Source organism: Amaranthus tricolor, chromosome 4 (assembly GCF_026212465.1).
Source record: "Amaranthus tricolor cultivar Red isolate AtriRed21 chromosome 4, ASM2621246v1, whole genome shotgun sequence".
NCBI lineage: Eukaryota > Viridiplantae > Streptophyta > Magnoliopsida > Caryophyllales > Amaranthaceae > Amaranthus > Amaranthus tricolor.
Window position 1 is genome coordinate 32,082,188 of NC_080050.1, and position 20,952 is coordinate 32,103,139.

The following is a 20,952-nucleotide window of genomic DNA, read 5'->3' on the forward strand; positions in this document are numbered from 1 at the left end:
TCTTTTGTTTGGTGTGCATGACTAAAGAATGGTAATGGAAGATAATATGTCATTGATTGCATTTGGTTGTTAGTAATAAAAAATGGTAATGACTCTTAGTTTCATTATTGTATATTTGTATCTAAAAGCATTATTGTATCTAAATTATTCTATCTAATGATTCTTTTTAATAATAATATTTTTTTGGATAATTACATACATTACAAGTTGTTTGATGGTAATAAAAATGACCCTTTTTGGTAATTTCATTACCTTATTTTATTACCATCCATTACCATTGAAGGCATCCAAACAACTAAATTTTTTATTACTTAATTTTGTTACCATTAACGCCCTCTAATACCATGTACCAAGGGCAGTTAAAGTAATGCTACACCACTCGCCAAACATCGAATAAGACCTTTTGTTGTTCATCTTTAATTGGCATAATCAGGCAATGCTCCATTTTATTTTATATCAGTATTTAATCATTATAGCATCCCATTGTTGTAAATACACCAGGCATAATCGAACAAGGATTATAAAAACTTTATTTCCAATATTATTATATACAATAGAATTGATTCGTATAAAAAGCTTAACCTAACTGTTCGAAATTTAATTCATCATTATTTATTTTATTTCTAACTAATTATAGTAGTGGATGAAATAAAAAAATATTATAGTTCGGTGAATTTTTGGTTAGTCTATTAGTTATGGACTTTTTTTTTCTACTCTCATAACAGAGGTTTAATTTTTACCACCTATAAGAAAAACTAAATCATCTCTTTTTTTGCCTGTAAAATTTATCTAACCACCTTTAAAAAAAGTTTATCTAATCAATCCCAGTTAAAAAATTAAATATTATAGTCCGAATAATACTAATTTACTAGTAAAAGGATCGTCTAAAAACAAGTTTCAACTGTAACTTTTTGTTTTAAAATGAGGAAATTTGCAACTTGAGACTTAATTTGAAAGTTAGGAGAATGTACAAATGTGAACATGAGGTGCGTGAGTGTCTTAATTTATAAGAGTGTCGTTAGATAAATAGTTTCTTTGATTATTGAGTTTAATTACTTAACGAACGGGTAAAAGAGAAAAATAAACCGATGAATTAAAGAAGCAATTATTCCCTAGAAAAACTCTTTTATAAGATCCTTAGAGAATAAAAGAAAATGAAAAATGCAAAACAAAACCAATTATTTGAAATGTAAAATAAAATATGATTATCACAAAATTTAACAAATTTTTTTTTGCAATAGAATTAAGTTTATGGATTTTGATTTGTAGTGAAAGAATTATATCAAAAGAAATGAGTTAATGAGTAATCGAATGTCAAAACGCTAAAAAAATAACAACACGACTTTAAATAAAATATTATAAATCAAATGAAGAGAATTCTAAAAAAAATAAAAATTACGACAGTATAAAAGGGCATACTTTAAAAAGTGATGTTTAATGGTCGATGAATAGAATGACCAATGGAGGAGCATATATTCTGTTTCCCCCACTCCACTCATTGATCACTTAGAGCCGAGATGCACTACGATCGCAGGTGAACGTATCTTGTTCTCCCATAAATCTCACTGGAAGTCATATAGATTATGTAGGAGTAAATCTATATGAAAACATGAGGGCTTTTTTTTTTTTTTTCTTAATATTTATATATGGGGCAAAATCTCTATTCTCAACGACATTAGACTTTTAGAATGACGTTATTATGTTTGTTTAGGCGGAACAAAAATTTTGAAGGCCTTAATTATTGTATATTAAAGCGTTAATTTTCTAATTTTTTGGATGGGTCGGGGAACAGGTCTCTCTTGTCCCTTATAGGTTCAACCTTAGTATATTTGAAAAATTATCTAGAATAATTTAATATGTTCAAGATTTTCTTACAATAATCTCACTTATTGAATAATTTCAATTTTAGAGGGTATAGAGTAAACTTGGATAACCTGATAATCTGCTATAGTATGTAATTCACTAAAAAAGTAAACTAAAAATTAACGTAAAATTAGAGAAAATTTTTTGAAAATTTACATAAAAAATTTTGAATAATAAAAACAAATTATAATTTTTTTCAACATTTTTTTGACATTTTTATCGACATTTTATTTTTATTTATCTTTTTTTAAATAAAACTTGCTATAATAAGTCATTAGGTTACCGAATTTACTCTAAGAAAATACTCTCTAAATTTAGAATTATTTATGATTAATCAATAAATATAATTATTATAAAAAATCATAAAAAAATTAGATTATTCTAGATAATTTTTCCTAGTATACATCCCTGGTAAATTTGACTATTCCTAAACTTCCTCTATCTTACAAATTTGTTTACCTCAATTTAAATTGTAGCCATAACCTATGTTGTTCATTCCTTTTATGGTCTTCTAAACATGTAAAATACGTTTTCACACACTTGTAATTGTAACATAACAATATAACATACTCCTAGAAGTCCAATCTAGTAAGAACCCGGCCTATGATGATAAGGGCATACTATGAGTTAGCAGTTTAGCACTAGTGGTATAGGCAGCCTAGAAGTCATATGTTCTACTTGAGGAGGATTTTTACTACTCTTTAAAGTCATCACTCACAAGCAGCTTTGCAAGATAAACCTGACACAAGTAATCATATTTATATAGAGTACTCCCACAAGATGCTGCTGTACATGTCTAAATTCAAAAGCCTAACACTACGCTATCTCACTAATCAGTCCTCAAACATCAAATTTATGTAGTGGTTCAATATAAACTTTACTTGTGCTATTCATCAATCACTCATATTATATAATTTGTTCTTAACTTATAAGTTATAATATAGTTATGCGAGATCTTATTTAATTTTTTTTATTATAAGTTTTATTAAAATCAATTTTTTATAATTTTTACTCAATCACAATTAGAGATATTTAAGATTGAAAACGTGCATTGGCAAATGTGCCAAAATTAGAGAATAAGAGTGAGTATTATTTTTTTCATCACTTTTATTCTATTTATGTAATCTAGTGATTTCTATAATTTTTAATACATTTGTGTTAATTGTGAATAGTGTAATCTCTTAAAAACGAACAAAGTTACGAAAATTATTACTTTTCACTATTTTTTATGTAGTATTAGTTTTTCCCATACTCTTTTATTTTATACTTTGTACATTTCAATGACTTTGTCCTATTTTTTTATTTATCTATTTCACTCACCTTGTCCTAATTTTTTGTTTTTTAGGTCTTTTTTACAATATTATTCTTATTTTACCCTACATTATAGTAGTCCGCTCTACTTTTTTTGTCCTTTACTAATAATCTAACAAATTATGTACTACTTTATAGTGGTCAATTCCACTTTCTTAAATTTTATACTTAAAATGAAATGGGACAAAGTTATTGAAATGGAGGGATTACTATTTTCTTTTTTGGTAACGGTCTCGTTCTTTTTTTTAATCTCATCCACAAACTTGTATCTCCATCTTAACCACTCAACTCTATCATCTGCATGTTTTTTGTTTTATTTTTCAAACCAATTTGTCTTTCCACTAAATTTCACCAATTTTACAATCAGTTCGTCTCATGTTGAAACAACCTCAAAATAAAAAACTTATAAATTAAAAGTTTCTATTATTAAACTATTTAACTCAAATATAAAACATATTTCACGATAAAACTGTCTTTATTTATTTTGCTAGGTGAAAAATAAAAGGAAGAGTAGAAGTGGAGTGATATTTTTTGCAAAATTGTGTAAACCCATCTGTTTGTGGATTGAAAATATAGGAAGAGCTCAGTTGATGGGTGACTGATGTAAATTCATGAATTTTAGACATCCTGTGAGATTTGAGATCTTTCGCTCAGGCTTCAGGCGTCAGGCTGCAGCCTACTCCTACAGTCCCATTCCCATTAAATTTGTTCTAGTTCCTTCATTTCATTTAATTTGGATTATTTGTCATTTTAATTTGTCCCACTTATAGAGATTAGGTGGAAATAACAACTTTCTCTTTGTATCAAATTAAACGGGATAGAGGAAGTATTTTCTTTCCATCCCAAAAGAATAGTACTTCACTACCTACGAATTTCTAAATGAGTTTTTTTATGGGTGTACTAACTCCGTCCCACTCGAAGTGAATCGTTCTGAAATTTGTATTGTGTTGGATTATCTATATCTTGTGTCAAATCATATCGTGTTAAGTTATAGCGTGAAATAAGAATTATATTTATATTCTTTATTCAGATTAAGATTCGAGTTAAATTTACAGGGCTCATAAAAGTGAAGACCTAAGCATAGTTTGTAAATCGATATGAACAAAAACATAAGTGTATAACTACGAATACAAACTACAATAAAAACACATTAATTTTACAATGAATACGAACTGATATAATACAAAAAAAATGCTAGAAGCTTTAATCTCAAAAGATTAAAGTTGACTACATGAATAATAGAACATGTCCGGTGATCGTCCACGTGAATACAATAATTCTTCTCAATTTATTTCGATTTTCTAGTATCTCAACCATAGTGCAAAAACAAGACCGCATCACCGTATTGCAACCATATTGTAAAAGCTTTTGAGTTACCGCTACATGACCACAAAATTATCCATATTGACTGTGATATTCATTACACGGCCATTACCACTACCGTTATCGAAACCGTATTTTTACACTATGATCTCAACCTATAAACCTTAAATCTCCACATCCTTTTCCACAACCCGAGATAATACTTATTTTGAAAAGCATACTCCAATATCAATTATCAAGCAAAATGTTTTTTACACGTTATTTCACAAATAGCAAACTATTGTTCAAAAGCGTTACCAGGAAAACAAGTCTAAATCATCTGTTCCAATATCCAAAGGGAATAAATTCACATAAGCAAGTGCTTAAATTTCATAGTCCTATGATGAGGTTCTCCATTGCAGTTCAATCTGAATCCGGCCATTTTTCGAGTCAATGAGATTGTAACTTTGGTTGATTCTTTTATTATTGACAACATCTGCAAGATTTATATCAACATATCCCAGTGTTTCCTGTTTAAATTATGTGCAACATGGAAAGAAAACTAGTGTCATTTGATGAATATTTGCATGAGATCATGTATTTAATCATTATAGAGATGGCATGAGGCCTAAGAAGTAACATAGTTCCGACCTTTGGATGAAGTAAACCGATTCTTGATGAGGCACTAATCACTTCTACGTGTAGTCTATCGTCAGTTGGTGGTTCTTCCAACATAAACTCGAACTCTTCTCCCCATCTCGGGTCTCTGTTTTTCTTTATCATCTGAGACAATAGCATATTAACATGAATGATTTTATGAGATTCGAACCATGACCATTTCACGTGGCTTCTAATACCATGTCAAAGAACCAACTCAACTAAAAGCATCTGCTAATAATGGTTGAAGTTCCAAGATATATTTTATACTCTGTCATCCAACATCGACCCCTCCCCTTTCCTTTTTCTTGTTACGCACCAACAGCCAAAATTGGTCACCTAAAGAGTTTCAAGGCTGATACATCTAGATGATACATAATATTAGTATATAGAACAATGTTCTATTTGTCTTGCTACGGTCTGTACTAGGTCGTTTTCTTTTGTAAGTCATTCTCGAGCCGAGGGTCTAACTGATTTGATAAGGGTATGGACTACTGTTATCCAACCATCTCAAACCATGATCAATATGATCAGCGGGATATGTTGGGTATTGATGATGATCTATGTTACTTGGACTCTTCATTTTGCTTCAAGTACTTGTATCCGATCCTTGATGCTCGGACATTGGTATGACACTTAGACCTATATTTTAGGCGTAGAATTAAATATTAGATGTATCTGACGCTTGAACACGTACTTGTACCCAACATCAGTACTCGAGTCCAAATAACATAGATGATGATGGTATAGAACAATATTATACCTCCTCATTCAAGATTTGATTTGGTATGTGCTAAAGGAATCAAAATGCAATTCACTATCAACCCTCTTGCATATATCAATTCAGACATTTTGTTAGAGAATTGCAGATAAACAAACTTTTTGCAGAGAATTGTTTGCAAAAGCATACCTTAGTCTTTCTTTCTTCACCTTTAAAAAGCAGACGAACATAAGGATTTGTGTGGTGCTTTCCTTCCACATCTTGAGCTTCATGGACAATGATCACAAGTAAACCACCGCCTGCAGGTGTGCCTTCAGGAGCCTTCTCAACTGCACCAGACTCTTCAACATCATTGGGCATCTCATCCTCCTTAAATGGTTTGTAAGTAAGTTCTAGAACCAGCTCTCCACGAGACTTTTCGTTTCGAGCATCATCCGGATCCATGGTTTTCAAAAGCTCCAAAGTGATGACTTTCGTTTCATCTGGTGTAAGCTCTTTCAGCGGAACAACGTTTATACCCATCTTTTCATGGGAGCCAATCTAGTTCACAAAGGAAAAAAAAGCTTACGTATTTACATACAACAACAACAATGTCAGAGCCTTAATCCCAAAAGTTAGGGTCGACTACTGAGGGCACTAAGATGATAAATTTATTTTTGCGTTTGTACACAACAAGACCTGCATAAGGGGAGAGTAACTACACACAAATCTGATGAGATTTTATCCTAAAACCAATTGGTATTAGGAGTAGCCCATCAAGTATATATGTTGGTCAACCTCTCTCAAATTCTTCGATGTGAAATCATATATGGGTTATTTTCCTATAGTATTACACATATTTAACCAAAAATATAGCCGTTATAGTAAAAGGGTAAATCAATTTAGATAGCTTATAACAAATTTGCATCTTAAGATGATTCTATATCTCATATAGCCAAAATGATCAGTTCATTGTGGATGACATTTTACCATTTTCCTTTGTTTGGTTTGTGAACATTGGAAACAGTTTTCCAAAGATGGAAAACATTTTCCTTTTGTCAATATTGCCTTTCCTTTTCCATAGTCCATTCTTTCATGCAACAAACTAGATAACTTTGTCACCTGAACTCTTCACTTTATCCCAAGTTACCCATGTAGTACTCTTGACACTCAGATAGAAGTGTTCATTCGGGTCATCGGATCGATTTCGGGTCTATTTTGAACATCTCTATACTCAGACATGGGTATGTATGACACTTAGACGCTTCAATTTTGGTTCAACATGTTGAGTTTTTCTTTTAGAATAGCCAAGTCGAACACTTGGAAATATATGAGTCGAACATAGGTTTAAGGGTTCGCCGTCCAAGTAACATAACCAGGTAATGCAAATTGCAATCTGAGCTACATTTGATGGAAAATATTTTATATGGAAAGTATTTCCCATAGAGAATATTTTCCATCAAATCTAAAAAAGCCTAAATGTTTTAGTCAGTTGTATACCTTTTCCCAGTCAAAGACAAAAACCTCTAGAGTTTGAGTCTCTGGATCTCTTACAGACATAGTGAATTCCTCGTTCCACTCAGGATTCAAGTTCTTGTACTTGACAGTAGTTTTCTTCGAAGGAAGCTTGTCCTCGGTAAGTTTCAGCTTGACATACGGGTCAGATGCTCCAAGAAGATCTTTCTTTTTAAGATTCATTGCTCTCACAACCTTAACATGTAAAATTCCAACTGGTCTCTTCCTAGCTCTGCAAAGTTGGGACAATTTCATGTTCATAAAAGAATTAGTACAAGAAAATTACAATTCCTTAGTCGTTCGAATAGAGAATACTTTAAGAGAACCGATTACTTACTTGCCGGGATCCAGAATAGGTATTTCGAGGGCCTTAGGCCACAAGTACATGTTTGCTACCTGTTCTTTTATAATTTCCTGCATGAATTACATACAGAGATCAATTTAATTGGGCTCGTACATAACAAGACCCGCATAAGAGAAGAGTTGACTGCACACAAACCCGATGAGATTCCATCCTAAAACCAATTGGTATTAGCAGGAGTAGCCCATCAAGTATATATGATAGTCAAACTCTTTCTAATTCTTCGATGTGGGATCACATGTGGATTATTTTCCAACACACGAAAGATGCAAAAAAATTTAGATAGACTAAAACTAGATAATGTTGAAAACCTGAACAAATCTATACAAGCCTGGAATCGCCATAGCATCTGCACCCAATAATTTCAATCCAAAGTCGACATGAGGCTGTCGAATGCAAACATTTTCACATATTATTTGTAAGCCAGTACAAGAAACAACCTTTAAATATAACTAAGATACATAAAAACAAACACATTTGGCCAAGGGAAAACCTCAATGGTTAGACCTTGAGAATTTTTTCGAGGAAGTATCCCTCAAGACATCTCATCATCATACCCAATATAGCCTGCTCACAGAAGCTATGTTAAAGGTCTAGATATTGGAGAGATTGAATGACGGTAGACCATACCCTTATCAAAACAGATAAGAAGGTTGCGGTCAGTGAAACCCTTGGCTTAAGAATGACATTTTATGAGGATTCAAAATATGTCCCTTTCTAAAGATAAAGAGATTATTAAAATCCTAGAATAACTAATGGGTAGAAGTTTTAGAAACTGAATATGACCTACCTTCTCCATAAGGGAAACATATATGTTGGCGAAGCAAGGGAAAGCGGGCACCAGAGGCTTCAATGTAATACGTGGATGAGCAAACACTTGCAAATCGACAACCTGAAGCATATCATTTATATTCAGCATCAAATTTATGCATTATTCAATGCACTTGAACGAGTCTCTTATATAGAAGTAATACTTTTGGTTTAATACTACCTGGACACTGGCTTTTAAACCAAATGCTTTGACAGTAACATGGATGTTAGGATTCCCAGCCCACTTCAATGCTGGTTCCATAATCAACTCTTTCTCTTCAGTCATGTATACCTTCATTCCTGCAGGACAGAAGCAGGGATTTATAAATTTTAGGCAACATACACAAAGATTATCGCTCCATTCGAACACATGTACTAGTCAGTGATCTAAAGATGTTCGATATGTGCAACAAAATGTACGATGGTAAACACTATTCGTCTATTCCTATGTAACCCAACTCCTAATAAGCATGACTATACTCTAAACAATCTCCGACCATTCTTACGTAGTGTAAACGTACGATCTATGGATTGTGTCAATACTAAAACAATCATCACCGACTAAGTTGTATCAAACAGTACTCGGTGAAACCCGACTCAGTTCAAGTGATTCCACATTATGGAAGTAGAAAGCTCACATTTTTTCCCAAAAAGACAATATTTAGTGCCAAAAAACAAGGAGAGGCAAAATTACTTCTTAAGCAAGAATGGCATGCTCTACTCTTTAAATGGTACACCACCAATAATTGTAACACATATCTTCTATGATTTTCATTTCAAGTGTATAACCATCATCTACACACTAGTGACAAAAATTTATTGTTCTACTAAAAACAATTAAACCCGAATCATTTCAAGTTTTTTCCAATCATTAAACTAGAATTTCAGCTTTGTAGAAGCAAATCTTGTTTACGTGAAGTTACAGATGCTATTTGCTACAATGGGTTAATCAGAAACAACCATTTTGTTATCACTAACAAGGGTAAGGTTGCGTACATCCAACCTCCAAAACCCTGATTAGCGGAGCCAATTAATGACCTTGGGGTGATGGAATATTGTTGTTCCATGAAGCAAATCTTCAGCGGAAAACTAATGTTCCACTCGACATAATGTATACTCATGCTTGAAGAGAAGATAAGAAAACCAACCTTGGAATGTAGGAGGCAGGGTACCTAAGCTAAGTGTTTCAAATTCAACAGACTGAACTTTGTACTTCGGAATTTGTTCAGCAATAATGGGTTTCGATATTTCCTTTGCAGTCTTGCAAATTGCCTACGAAAAACGTCAATATGCTTATATCATAAGATTATAAAGCTTATTAACCTGGAAACATTTGCAAATTGTATCAAAAGCAACAGTGTGTACCTTATCTAGGTAGGGCCACATATATTGTATGAACTTATTAAGCCAATCAACCTTCACAAAAACATATAAGAATCTGTTTTAGCAAAAACTATACACTATAGGCTTTGATGAAAATATGAATCGGGATGAATAAAATAATGAAATGAAGACATACACGATCAAAGTCCGGATTTTTCACCCAAAGGGGTATCTCAGGAAGCACCCTCAGCAATGTCTTGCTGTCTAGCTCGACCAAAGGACGAACTTCAGGATCCTGGAATCAAGATAATCCAAAGCTACATAAACATCACCATTCACCAGCACTAAGCACACAAACATCATCTACATTCTACAGTATAGCAAGGTCCTGCGTTTTTGTAGTTCTACAAAATTTTCTATCAAAAGCCAATTGGAAACAATTTTTTATAAATGAAATACTACTTACATCCGACCCATTGTCAAATAATTCGCTAATCTCTTCGTGAATCAGAATTGGAAAAGGCAAATTATGGTTGGTTTTGGGCTACTTTTGGGCAATTTTGAGCGTATTGCAAATTTCAAAAACGAATTAGCCCGGCAATTGTGTTACATTGATCCAATCCAACCCGTTTTAAGTGTGAGCCTAGATTGATTCGTTTTAGTTCATGTAGCAGATCCAATATCTCATAATTAAGGCTTTATCGTTGTTGTGTGCTTGATTGCTTTATCATGTAAAGAGAATTTTTGTATGAGCAAGAAGAACAACACACATAACAATCAAACTCAACACCCATCTAAATAATTAAATGCTAATTATAATCAAAATCAAAACACCTTTTCTTAACATTCCACAGAAAAACCTTTAAGCAGAAATACATTATCTGGAATTTAAAACTTGTCAAATGTCCTAAAATTATGCCTATTTCCCATTTTTCCTATCAGATAGCACATCAGGCATCACTAACAAGAATCAATCAAATAAAAGGCTAATAAATAGATAAAAAAAATACAGGCAAGAAAATATTTGGGAAATTTAGTAGCTAACCTTCACATCAGTAGGCTGGAAGAAGATGAAAAAGTAGTATCCAATCACAATCCCAATACAAGATCCAAATCCAAACCCAAAAATACTCATTATTGTGTTTATAAAACCCATATTCAATCTTCTGCCAAAAACTCTACCCAGAAAAATATTCAATGAAAACTGACCAAATAGAACAAACAGTTATTAGAGAAAAAGAAAGAAATCAGTATAAATTATTACATTATCAACTAAAAAAGATACAAACTTTTTGAGCAAAACCCACCTATAATTTTACTAAAAGCAACGTTTAATTAATTCCCATAATTAGTGAAAATTAAAAAGGTTGAAGGAAGAGGAATGGTTATAGACCAGTATCACAAAATCATATAACTCCCAATAAAAAGGTGTTTAGCATTTACTTAAGATATTATACCATTATAAAAGGCCCACTTATTGGTATAATAATTATTAAGCATTTATACTATTTAACTCAAGAGGGAATGTGAAAATTAATTACCCTCCCTTTCCGTTTCTTCTTTACATTTCACCAAAATTGTGAGAGCCGACTATGAGTCTATGACCACAAACCAATTGAAAGGTTGATGGAAAGTTTTTAGGAGTACATAAAATTTATACTAGATGAGAGCTTTTTTTTCAAAATTCAAAATGCTTAATACGAAAAATTAAAAAGTAAATGTTTAAGTACTCTATTAAATTTTGAATCGACTGCCAAAATTTATTGAATCCGACTCAAAACAGACTCAATCAATCGATTTCACATAATTGATATGAATATAAACTTATAAGAGTAATTGATCGCCTTTTATTTTACTTTGCTCTTGACTTGAGTGTGCTTGTACATGTCAATTTTAATTTTTAAAAGAAATTGTAAAATTTCCGTAAAAGTTCTTGCCACATGTTTGTGTTACCAAAATGTTGCACCTTGAATCCGCCTTTGTTAGATCTAGTTTAAAATTTAATGGTAATTGGTAAATTACAAATTGTTGTGAAAGACGGTCTCTCCGAGAGACGTATTAGATATATGATTAAATAATCCAATTAATACAAATTAAAGAGAAAATAAAAATATAAGCTTTTTGCTTTGAAGTCGTCTCTTTGATAGATGGTGAATACTGGTAAATAAATTTGTACCAAGTACTTCATAACCATTCGTCAGGTGTTCTAATCCCTAGTAGAATTTGTGAGTTTGGAATTTTACATCAAGTTTTTGGAAAGATTGGTTGATTCAAGAAAGGTGTGGACCTTTTGATTTCTTGTTTTCTACAGAGTACAGTCACAGCAATCAAAGAATTTAAGGGGCCTATTTATTATAGTAGTATTGACCCTTCAACTGTTGGATACTTCCTTCGTTCTAATATTGTTGCTACATTTGTATGGACACGGGGATTAAGAAAAGTGATTGACCTACACTATAGCTGATTGTTTACTTCATAGAGTATAGTACTTTATTATTGTTAATTGAAAAAGAAAAAAGAAAAATAAATTGTTAGGTTACTTTATAGAGTATAGTATAGTATTTTATTATAAAATATAGAGTATAGAATATAGAGTAGGATAAAAATAGGGATAGGTAGAACTTTAAATAATTGTTTTATTACTAAAAACAAAAATGTAACAAGTAATATAAAATTACCAAAAATAAAAAATGTAGCAGGTATTATAAAAAAAAGGAAGTATATTATAATTTATAAGTGGGTTGTCCAATTTTTTTGTAGTTTTCCATGCTTGAGTTCTACATATTGTAACATGCCAAATTGGCGTTATATCAGTGGCTTGTCCCCACCTTGTTTCTTTGGGCTCCATTTAGTCATACTCAACTCAACCAGTGTGACAAAAACTTTTAAATCATAAAAAAACAAAATAAATACTACTCCCTTCGTTCTTTTTTGATCTTCCACATTATTAGTTTTAAAAGTTTTTTCACTTTAGAATACTTTTTATTTTTAGAAAGTTTTTATCCCACTTTTACCCCTTAAAACCCCCCCTTTTCTTTTAATGTACGATTTTTCTTTTATTTATAATTATTTCTTTCTCATACTTTCAATACAATCATTACTTCACAGTCACACTATTATTTAATTAAAATAATACCCACCACAACCTCATACTTCCAATACAATCATTACTTCACACTACTATTTAATTAAAATATACTCACTACAACCCAAAGATTCTATCTTCCTTAATATGTGTGAAAAACCAAAGTGGAAGATCAAAAAAGAACGGAGGGAGTAATGAAGTAAATAAAACTAAAAAAGATAAATTAAAATTTTAAAAGTCTCATCCTATTAAATTCTTTTAGATAAGGGTAATTTGTCATACCGTTATTTACTTAGACTACCTTAATTAGACTCACCTTGCATTGTCTTATTTTTTATTTTAGCGTAAAAACTCTTTATTTTTATTTTAGATATGACTATCATTTTTATTCACTATACTTTTTCTTTTATTTTTATTTATCTATTATTTAAATTTATTATATTAATTTTTTACCTCTTTCATTCTTTTTTGTTCTTCTATTTACTTTTTGCACAATTTTTAAAGCAAATTTTAAACATTAGTATCTCAAAATACACATAATAAAAAGTTATAAAAATATATAATAAAAAGTATATATTAAAACGAATTTAAAGAGATCTCACATGAATATATTTTATTTTCTAAATATATTTTAAAAATATTTATTAAATTTCTCTCTTTAGAGTAGAATATTTTAAATGTTAATAAAACAGAAAAAAGTGAAGTAATTTTTAAAACAAAAGTCAATGAAGTAAATGAGTGAAACAGAAAAATAAATAGTCAAACGGGATCAATAGACTATGATATGAATGTCGGCAATAAAACTCAGCTTGCGAAGTCTACACATAGTCCACAGATCGCGCTCATAGTAAAATTCGGCAATATTTTTAAATGATGTGGATTGTTTGAAAGTTACTTGGGTACGTGGTTTTTTTTAAAATTTTTTCATAATTTTGATCATTTTCGCATAATTTAAATCTAAATAAATTATTATATTGTTAAATAGATAGAGGAGATTAATTAACTGGTATTAAGATATCAAAATTTTAGCGTATACAGTCAACAATGATAGCAGTTTTGAATACTATTATATGCATATTGACATAATAAAGTAATCATTAAAAAGTCAAAGTTAATTTGAATAGAAATATAAATTTTGTTTAAATTCGAAAATTTTCAATATTTAAATATTATGTTTATTTCAATTTAAACTTAACATCACGATTAAATCAGATTATAAATACGTAGCAAAAGTCAAAAAATTAATTTATTTTATTTTTCTTGACAATTGCCTGCATTTAGCTTCATCCTTCAAGATAATGCAAAATATTTTTGTTCACGCTTAATCATCTTTTATGAATGTCAGAAACAATCTACTTATCTTCTTTTTTTAAGTTGTTAAATAATTGATTGAATTGTAAAATTTGATTTTACAATATAAAAAATTAAAACTTCAACCAAAAAACTATGATTCGTCATTTGTGACTAGTTGGCGATCAGACAATACACAGTCGCAAATAGCAACCATTTTATGACCAAATGACGACCATCTTTTATTTTTTTTTTATCGAATTAAGTTTTATCTTTTAGTACTATTAGTCGTTGACTGATCGCCAATTGGGCGCAAATAAACGCCACTTTGTGATCAGATGACAAAAATCCTTTATATTTTATTGAATTAAATTTTATCTTTTAGTGTTAGTCGTTAACAGGTCACTAATTGGTTGCAAAGTAGTTGCGGTTTCAAAAAAGAGGATAATTCTCTTAACTTCATTACAAAACAAGATGGACAATTTAAAACAGCTCATGGTGAATTTAGGTACATAATTTGCAACTGATGTAGTCTCACTAAGACTGAATATTTTAAAAATGACACTGATTACTGAAGTAAAACTGGCCAACTACACATCTAGTCCAATAAGTATTGGACTCCAGAAAATGAGCCCAAATTAAGTTAAGTCTAGCCTATCTCAATTCAAACAATATTCTTCTTCTCTCTATATATATATGTCAAACTCAATACAAATCAAATAATAGAAATATTAGCTTGCCATCAAAAAATGATCCCAATAATTGACTAAAATTAATAACAGAAGAAAAGAAAATTGATCCGATCCAAACAAATATGCATGTCCTTTTGAGTAATTCAATAATTGCTACTGGTGATATTTTCTCTTACTACATGTCACTATCAGTAGCAATTTTAATGGGATATAAATAGTATGGTAAATAAAAACGACTGCAATCGACCACACTTTATAACAAAAAAACTTTTTATTACCAAATCCTCCCTTCGGTTCATTTGAATGTTTGGTAGTCAAAATTTAAGAATATGTAATTTGATAAATAGAATTTAAAATTAGAAAAATCTCATAAAGCTCAGAAAATATTAATCACAAATAGTTTTTAAAAATAAAAAAATTATACTTATGATACGGTAAACTGACTAACAAACGTGATATATATAATGAGATAGAGGGAAAATAAAGGTTTCAAAAAAGTTAACAAAATTTGTCTCACTTCTATTGCAAAGGTAAAAGAGAAAGATTATAGTTTCAACCACTAAGTTAGCTTATAATTCTAAAAATATAAGATAATTTATGTTAAAATTTAAAGTCTTAAAAATAAGTAAATAATTTTAATTAAAGCAAAATAATATGGAGTACTAATATTTAACATCATTTATATTAATTTAAGAAATATATGTGTAATCGGGTAGTGTGTATAGTGTCCTGCTCCACTTAATCACTTATGAGCCAATAAAAGAGCATGACACGGAGTAAATTTAATGTGCGTGAATCAAATGGTGACGCAAGTATGTGAATGTCACATGAATGCCAAGATGTTGGGCATAAAGATATCAATATAATAGGTTATTTTCAAAAAAAATTCATAATCAACAACGGTAATTTTGTAAATCATTATAAAAAGACAAAAAAAATAATAATAAAATAAACAAAATCAAAAAAAATAAATTAATTAATCACAAATAACCACATAAGAGTGATTTGTTAATATTACAAATAACCGTTATTTACTAAGACCTTCTCTTATTTTTTTTTACTACGATGGAAAAAGATTATCATTTATACATAAAAAAAAGTCTTAATCAATCACCATGATTTGTAAATCGCTACAAAATGATAAAAAAATAATAACGAAATAAACAATATCAAATAAGATAAATTAAATAACAAAACTCTCACCATATAAAATCCTACCACGTAAAGGTGATTTGTTAAGTTAATAAATAACCGTTATTTACTAAGACCTTCTCTACGTCAAAAGTACAATGTAATTTTATTTGTTTAAATTTAATTAATAAATAGGTTTTCTTATTATATTGAGCTAAAAAAAACTTTTCATGTTATAATTATGTAATATTAAACGTAAATAATAAAAAATGACAAAATATTAATAGTTTAGAACTCAATAATATGATGTTAAACTAAAAAGTTCACCAATAAATTGAGTTGGGTGAATTGGATCCATTCACTCACACTTCAATCAGTAAATTATACGATCGAATCAAAATTTGACAGATTTAGTTAGAACAAAACTTGATTGTTAATAAATGTGCGATTTTGCAACACTTATCACAATCCCAATAATATTCCTTTGGCCATTTCAACATGAAAATTAACATATAAAAATATCAATCCAACGTGAGTTAAAGGCCATGAGTATATTTTGGTATTGCTCACATCAAGAAGTTAACAGTTTTTTTATTACATCAAGAAAAATAACTGTATGAAAATTAAATTTAAAATGTTTATTCAAAAAAATAGTATTTATTTCACTTCAATTGATACAAAATCTAATTTTCAACAGATATAAATTTAAATTCTGAATTTAAAGAGAAAAGGACACTAAATCATGACCATTAGGAAAAAATTAACTTTTTTTCCTCAAAGGAAAATTAATCATAGTTGTTGAAAGACAACTTGTATTCATTTCTTCAAGCCATCTAAAACTATTGAGAGATGAACGCATCTTCCTTTTAAAGTTTAGGATTAGTCTTGGTACAAACACAACAAACCAACACTAGAATTTGTCTACCAAAATGAAAATTTAGACCCGAATCTGTTTGGTGGAGTCCATAACCTGAATAATTTTGATTAAAAACCTTCTAAATATTAAATCATGTTACATAAAATATGAGAATGACAATCGAAATTAATTCTATATATATATATATATGTAAAAATTAGTGTTCAATTCATCCTATACTGAAGAATTTTTCATCCACACAAACTATTAGTTTAAAATTATTATAAAGTAAAGTATCCAATATGAAATCTTAATGTACAACGCAAGTGGGAGAGGGTATCTTGGAAAATTTGATGTCTTTATAATTTGAAGGGTAGTTTTCAGTTTTGCACCGTGGACATTTCCATATAGCCAAAGAATTTAATAATGTTGGAGAAAATAGGGTGCATACTCAATCAATTCAAGGGGCAACTGTCTTAAGAGTGATTAAAGCCCTTGATCACTGACTACGCAATTGAAAAGTAACTATGAAAGGTAAATTAGAATATTAATCACGTGTGTGAAAAGGAATGTGAAAGGTAATTATTCATTTTTCTTTTTCCTATGTTTATTACTTCCTCGAAATGAAGAAATTAGTTTTTTTTCATTTCCCTTGTACAAGCTTCAATTGTATCATCATTGTTTACTCCTCAAATCATCTAACAATTAAAGATTTAATGCTTGAATTCGATTGAAATTATTCGAATACAATGTTCAGATTTTTTTTTAGATTAAGCTTCACTAATAGTGGAAAACAATGATGTTGAAGAAGACAACAATGTTTACCATTTGGAGAAAGGTAATAAAAATAATTGTGGTTATAAATTCATATATTTGGAGATATAACCAAAGATAATTGGTATTATAACTATGAACATTTGACATCACATTAGGTTGACTGAACAAAACTTTTTCTAAAAGGGTTTGGAGTTTTAATTCTGAACATTTGATAGTATAATTATACGTAATTGATATTATAAATTTATAATTATGCATGTTTGCTTGTATGATCATATATAGTCATATGTATAAAAAATGTGTTAAGACCCCAATTTGAACATATAACTCCAACTAAACTATATTATAACCCTAACTAATCAATGTTATAGCCCTTACTAAACTGTGTCATAATCCCAACTAAACAATGTTATAACCCCAACTAAACAATTTTATAACCCCAATTAAACTATGTTATAACCTTAACGAAACAATGTTATACTTCCAACTACATTATGTTATAGCCCCAATTACAAAATATGATATAACCCACGCTAAACAATGTTATACTCCCAACTACATCAACTTATGTCAAATGTTCATAGTTATAAAACCAATTATATTTGGTTATATCCCCAAATATATGAATTTATAACCGCAATTGCTTTCACTACCTTCTCCCAAACAGTACACATTATTGTCTTCTTCAACATCATTGTTTCCACCATTGATGAGGCTTAAAAAAAAACAGAAGATTGTACATTTACAATTACGATCATTTTCAACAAATAAAATCTTAAATTTTCATACCTTTCAAAACAATCAAATTCCCGCATTAAATATTCCATTGTTACATGATTTGAGAAGAAACCCAAAATGGTATACTTGAAGATGAAGAAGAAGAAGAAGAAAAGCAACCCAGAATGATATACTTGAAGAGGAAGAGGAAGAAAATCAATGTCAAGGAAAAAAGAGAGAGAAATTGAAAGAATTATAAATAAAAGTTGTACAGTTATTGAGAGAAAGAAGTTTTAAAAATGGAAGAAAGAGAAAGTAATTAATTGTATTTAATTATTTTTTTTTTAATTTTAAAAATGGGCCGGCCCAAAATGAGATGTCTCTATAAGAGACAGTCTTTAGTAAGAATTGGTGATTAACATAAGGTTGCCCGAATATTTACCTCAGCACGTGTATTGAGTCGGCTCAATTGCTATTTTTATATATGTACTCAATTTAATAACAATAGAAGTTTTAATCAAATGATTGAGAATCATGGTTAAGCCTACTAGTTGAAAGCTTTACTTTAACCTTCGTGACAAAAGTTCAATTCTTACCGCCTATAAAGATAATTTCTCTACATAAAATTTCTCTAGCCTACCTCCGACAAAAAATTTAAAAAATAAAAATAAATAATATTAAGGCAGATCCAAACTAACGGGCAATTAGCCAAATGACATGTTGGCACCATAGCATAATGTGGTATGTTCTTGCCAATCAGTCATTGTTGTTGAAAAGTTAAAATGACGGACAATCATGAGCCAAACTGTATATTGATCACACACCATGTTGTATGGTTTCCAGTTGAGAAACAAAATTTCATCTTGAAAATATATTTTGTGAAACAGTTTTTCTAATACAAACTGAACTGATATTTTCCTTTTAAAAAAATTAAAATGATATATTTTTTTAATTAATGAAAAACTATTAAACTAAAAAATGAGAAAAAATATTGATCATAATTTATTTTTTTAAGCTAGTTATAAGATGTTTCGTAAAATTTAATTATTAGTGTTGGCTATTTATCAGCAAAACGGCAAAAAGAAGACAGCAAAAAAACATTTTGCAAATACCCCTTTTCCCAAATCAAATAGTCTCTATACCAAATAATTAATTTTAATTTTTGAAAAATCTTTATTAGGAATTAAAAAATGGATCTGAGCAATCCAAACCAAGAAGAAGAAAAATAATCCATGTATAAGTTTAAGTTGAATATTAAAACCAATTATTATTAACAATTAATAGGAAAAGTCTATCTTTTGGATACGAAAACAAAGTGACAATTAATTTAACAATTATTTTCCTACACACCAAAAGTCGTCCCTAAATATTACGATGACCTTACACTTTAAAGTCTACTCTCGACCGACTAAATTTGGTCAAGGGATTTAACACAACTTAAAAGTACATTTCTAATTTCAATCACTTAATTTGCTATTTTAGCTTCTAATAATTTTTATAAAAGGTGTTCAATGTCCGCCCACAAGCTGAAACAAAACAATTTTGTGTAAAAGTCTTATATGTATTTATTTGTCATTAGAATTACGTGCACATTTCTATTTTAAAAATAGAATTAATTAAGTGATTTATTTAAGTAAAATTTTGTCCACAAGCTGAAGCAATACAATTTTGCATAAAAGTCTTATACTACTTATTCCATATTAAAGTGTTGATATTTCCATTTAAAGAATATAAATAAATAATTTAAGTAAAAATTAAAAATATTAAAAAAATATATAAATAAATAATATTAAAAAACATAATTTAAGTACTTATAACTTATGTGTTTACTTGCACAAAACATTTTTTGCTCAGTCTAATACATTTGTGGGATCATCTATACGTAGTTATACATTAAAAATTTGATATTATGAAAATATTTGACAAGACGAATGAAATAAATCCCATATGAATACTTCCTCTGGTTTTTCAATAGTTATGTTACACTTTTATTTTTCACGCTATTCAATGCACGATTTTAATTTTTTTTTGATATAGACGATTTTGATCTTAAATATCTTTAATTTCATATTATGAAAATGCACATTAAGACTAATCAAATAAAATCCCACTTAACTATATTTTACATCATATATAGAGAAATATATACCAAATAAGATCAGGTGATGAATGGTAATTGCTACAGAAACTGTAGCAACTAATAAAATCTAGAGGAAATATATTTAATTTTCTAGTACAATGAGCGTAATATTGAAAATACCATAAAATGATGAACAATATAAAATTAAAGTTGATTTGTGTGGAAGTGAAAAAAGGAAGAAAGTATATTTTTTAAATGTAGACTAAGTTTATACAAAACCTATTTCAATTTTGCAATCGGACCTCATATTATCATAGTCGTCCTCTTATCATCGTCATATATCATTATTATCATCAATCTAATAAGTCTCGCCCAAAATATAGTCTGAGGAGAATAAAAAAGAAGACAGATCAATATCCTCATCACGAAAAAGTGGATACAATACTATCATAATAGTGTATGGACCTATTTATATATTTAGG

At 29.5% G+C, this 20,952-nt stretch overlaps 1 protein-coding gene across 2 annotated transcripts; it reads right to left on the reverse strand.

Annotated features, from left to right (window-relative positions):
* Positions 1–4,703: 4,703 nt before the first annotated feature.
* On the reverse strand, positions 4,704–11,637 carry LOC130809826 (synaptotagmin-1-like). 2 transcript variants are annotated; one of them, XM_057675657.1, is made up of 13 exons: positions 11,384–11,637; positions 10,888–11,046; positions 10,039–10,137; positions 9,885–9,935; positions 9,668–9,791; positions 8,701–8,819; positions 8,500–8,601; positions 8,021–8,095; positions 7,686–7,762; positions 7,334–7,580; positions 6,044–6,394; positions 5,128–5,259; positions 4,704–5,006 (listed from the first exon to the last, which is right to left on the reverse strand). In XM_057675657.1, exons 2-13 carry the CDS (start codon positions 10,996–10,998, stop codon positions 4,875–4,877), a joined length of 1,620 nt encoding a protein of 539 aa, XP_057531640.1. In that variant the 5' UTR covers positions 10,999–11,046; positions 11,384–11,637; the 3' UTR covers positions 4,704–4,874. The 2 variants fall into 2 exon arrangements, with proteins under 2 accessions (XP_057531640.1, XP_057531639.1); XM_057675656.1 differs by having other exon boundaries at positions 11,150–11,637.
* Between the last annotated feature and the right edge of the window lie 9,315 nt (positions 11,638–20,952).

Excerpts from the sequence above, each read along its gene's own strand:
- LOC130809826 (XM_057675657.1), bottom strand. The coding sequence starts at position 10,998 with ATGGGTTTTATAAACACAATAATGAGTATTTTTGGGTTTGGATTTGGA. Across the intron at positions 9,936-10,038 it reads AAAATCCGGACTTTGATCGT|GTTGATTGGCTTAATAAGTT; the intron begins GTATGTCTTCAT and ends GTTTTTGTGAAG. Across the intron at positions 8,820-9,667 it reads CCTGCCTCCTACATTCCAAG|GAATGAAGGTATACATGACT; the intron begins GTTGGTTTTCTT and ends TCTGTCCTGCAG.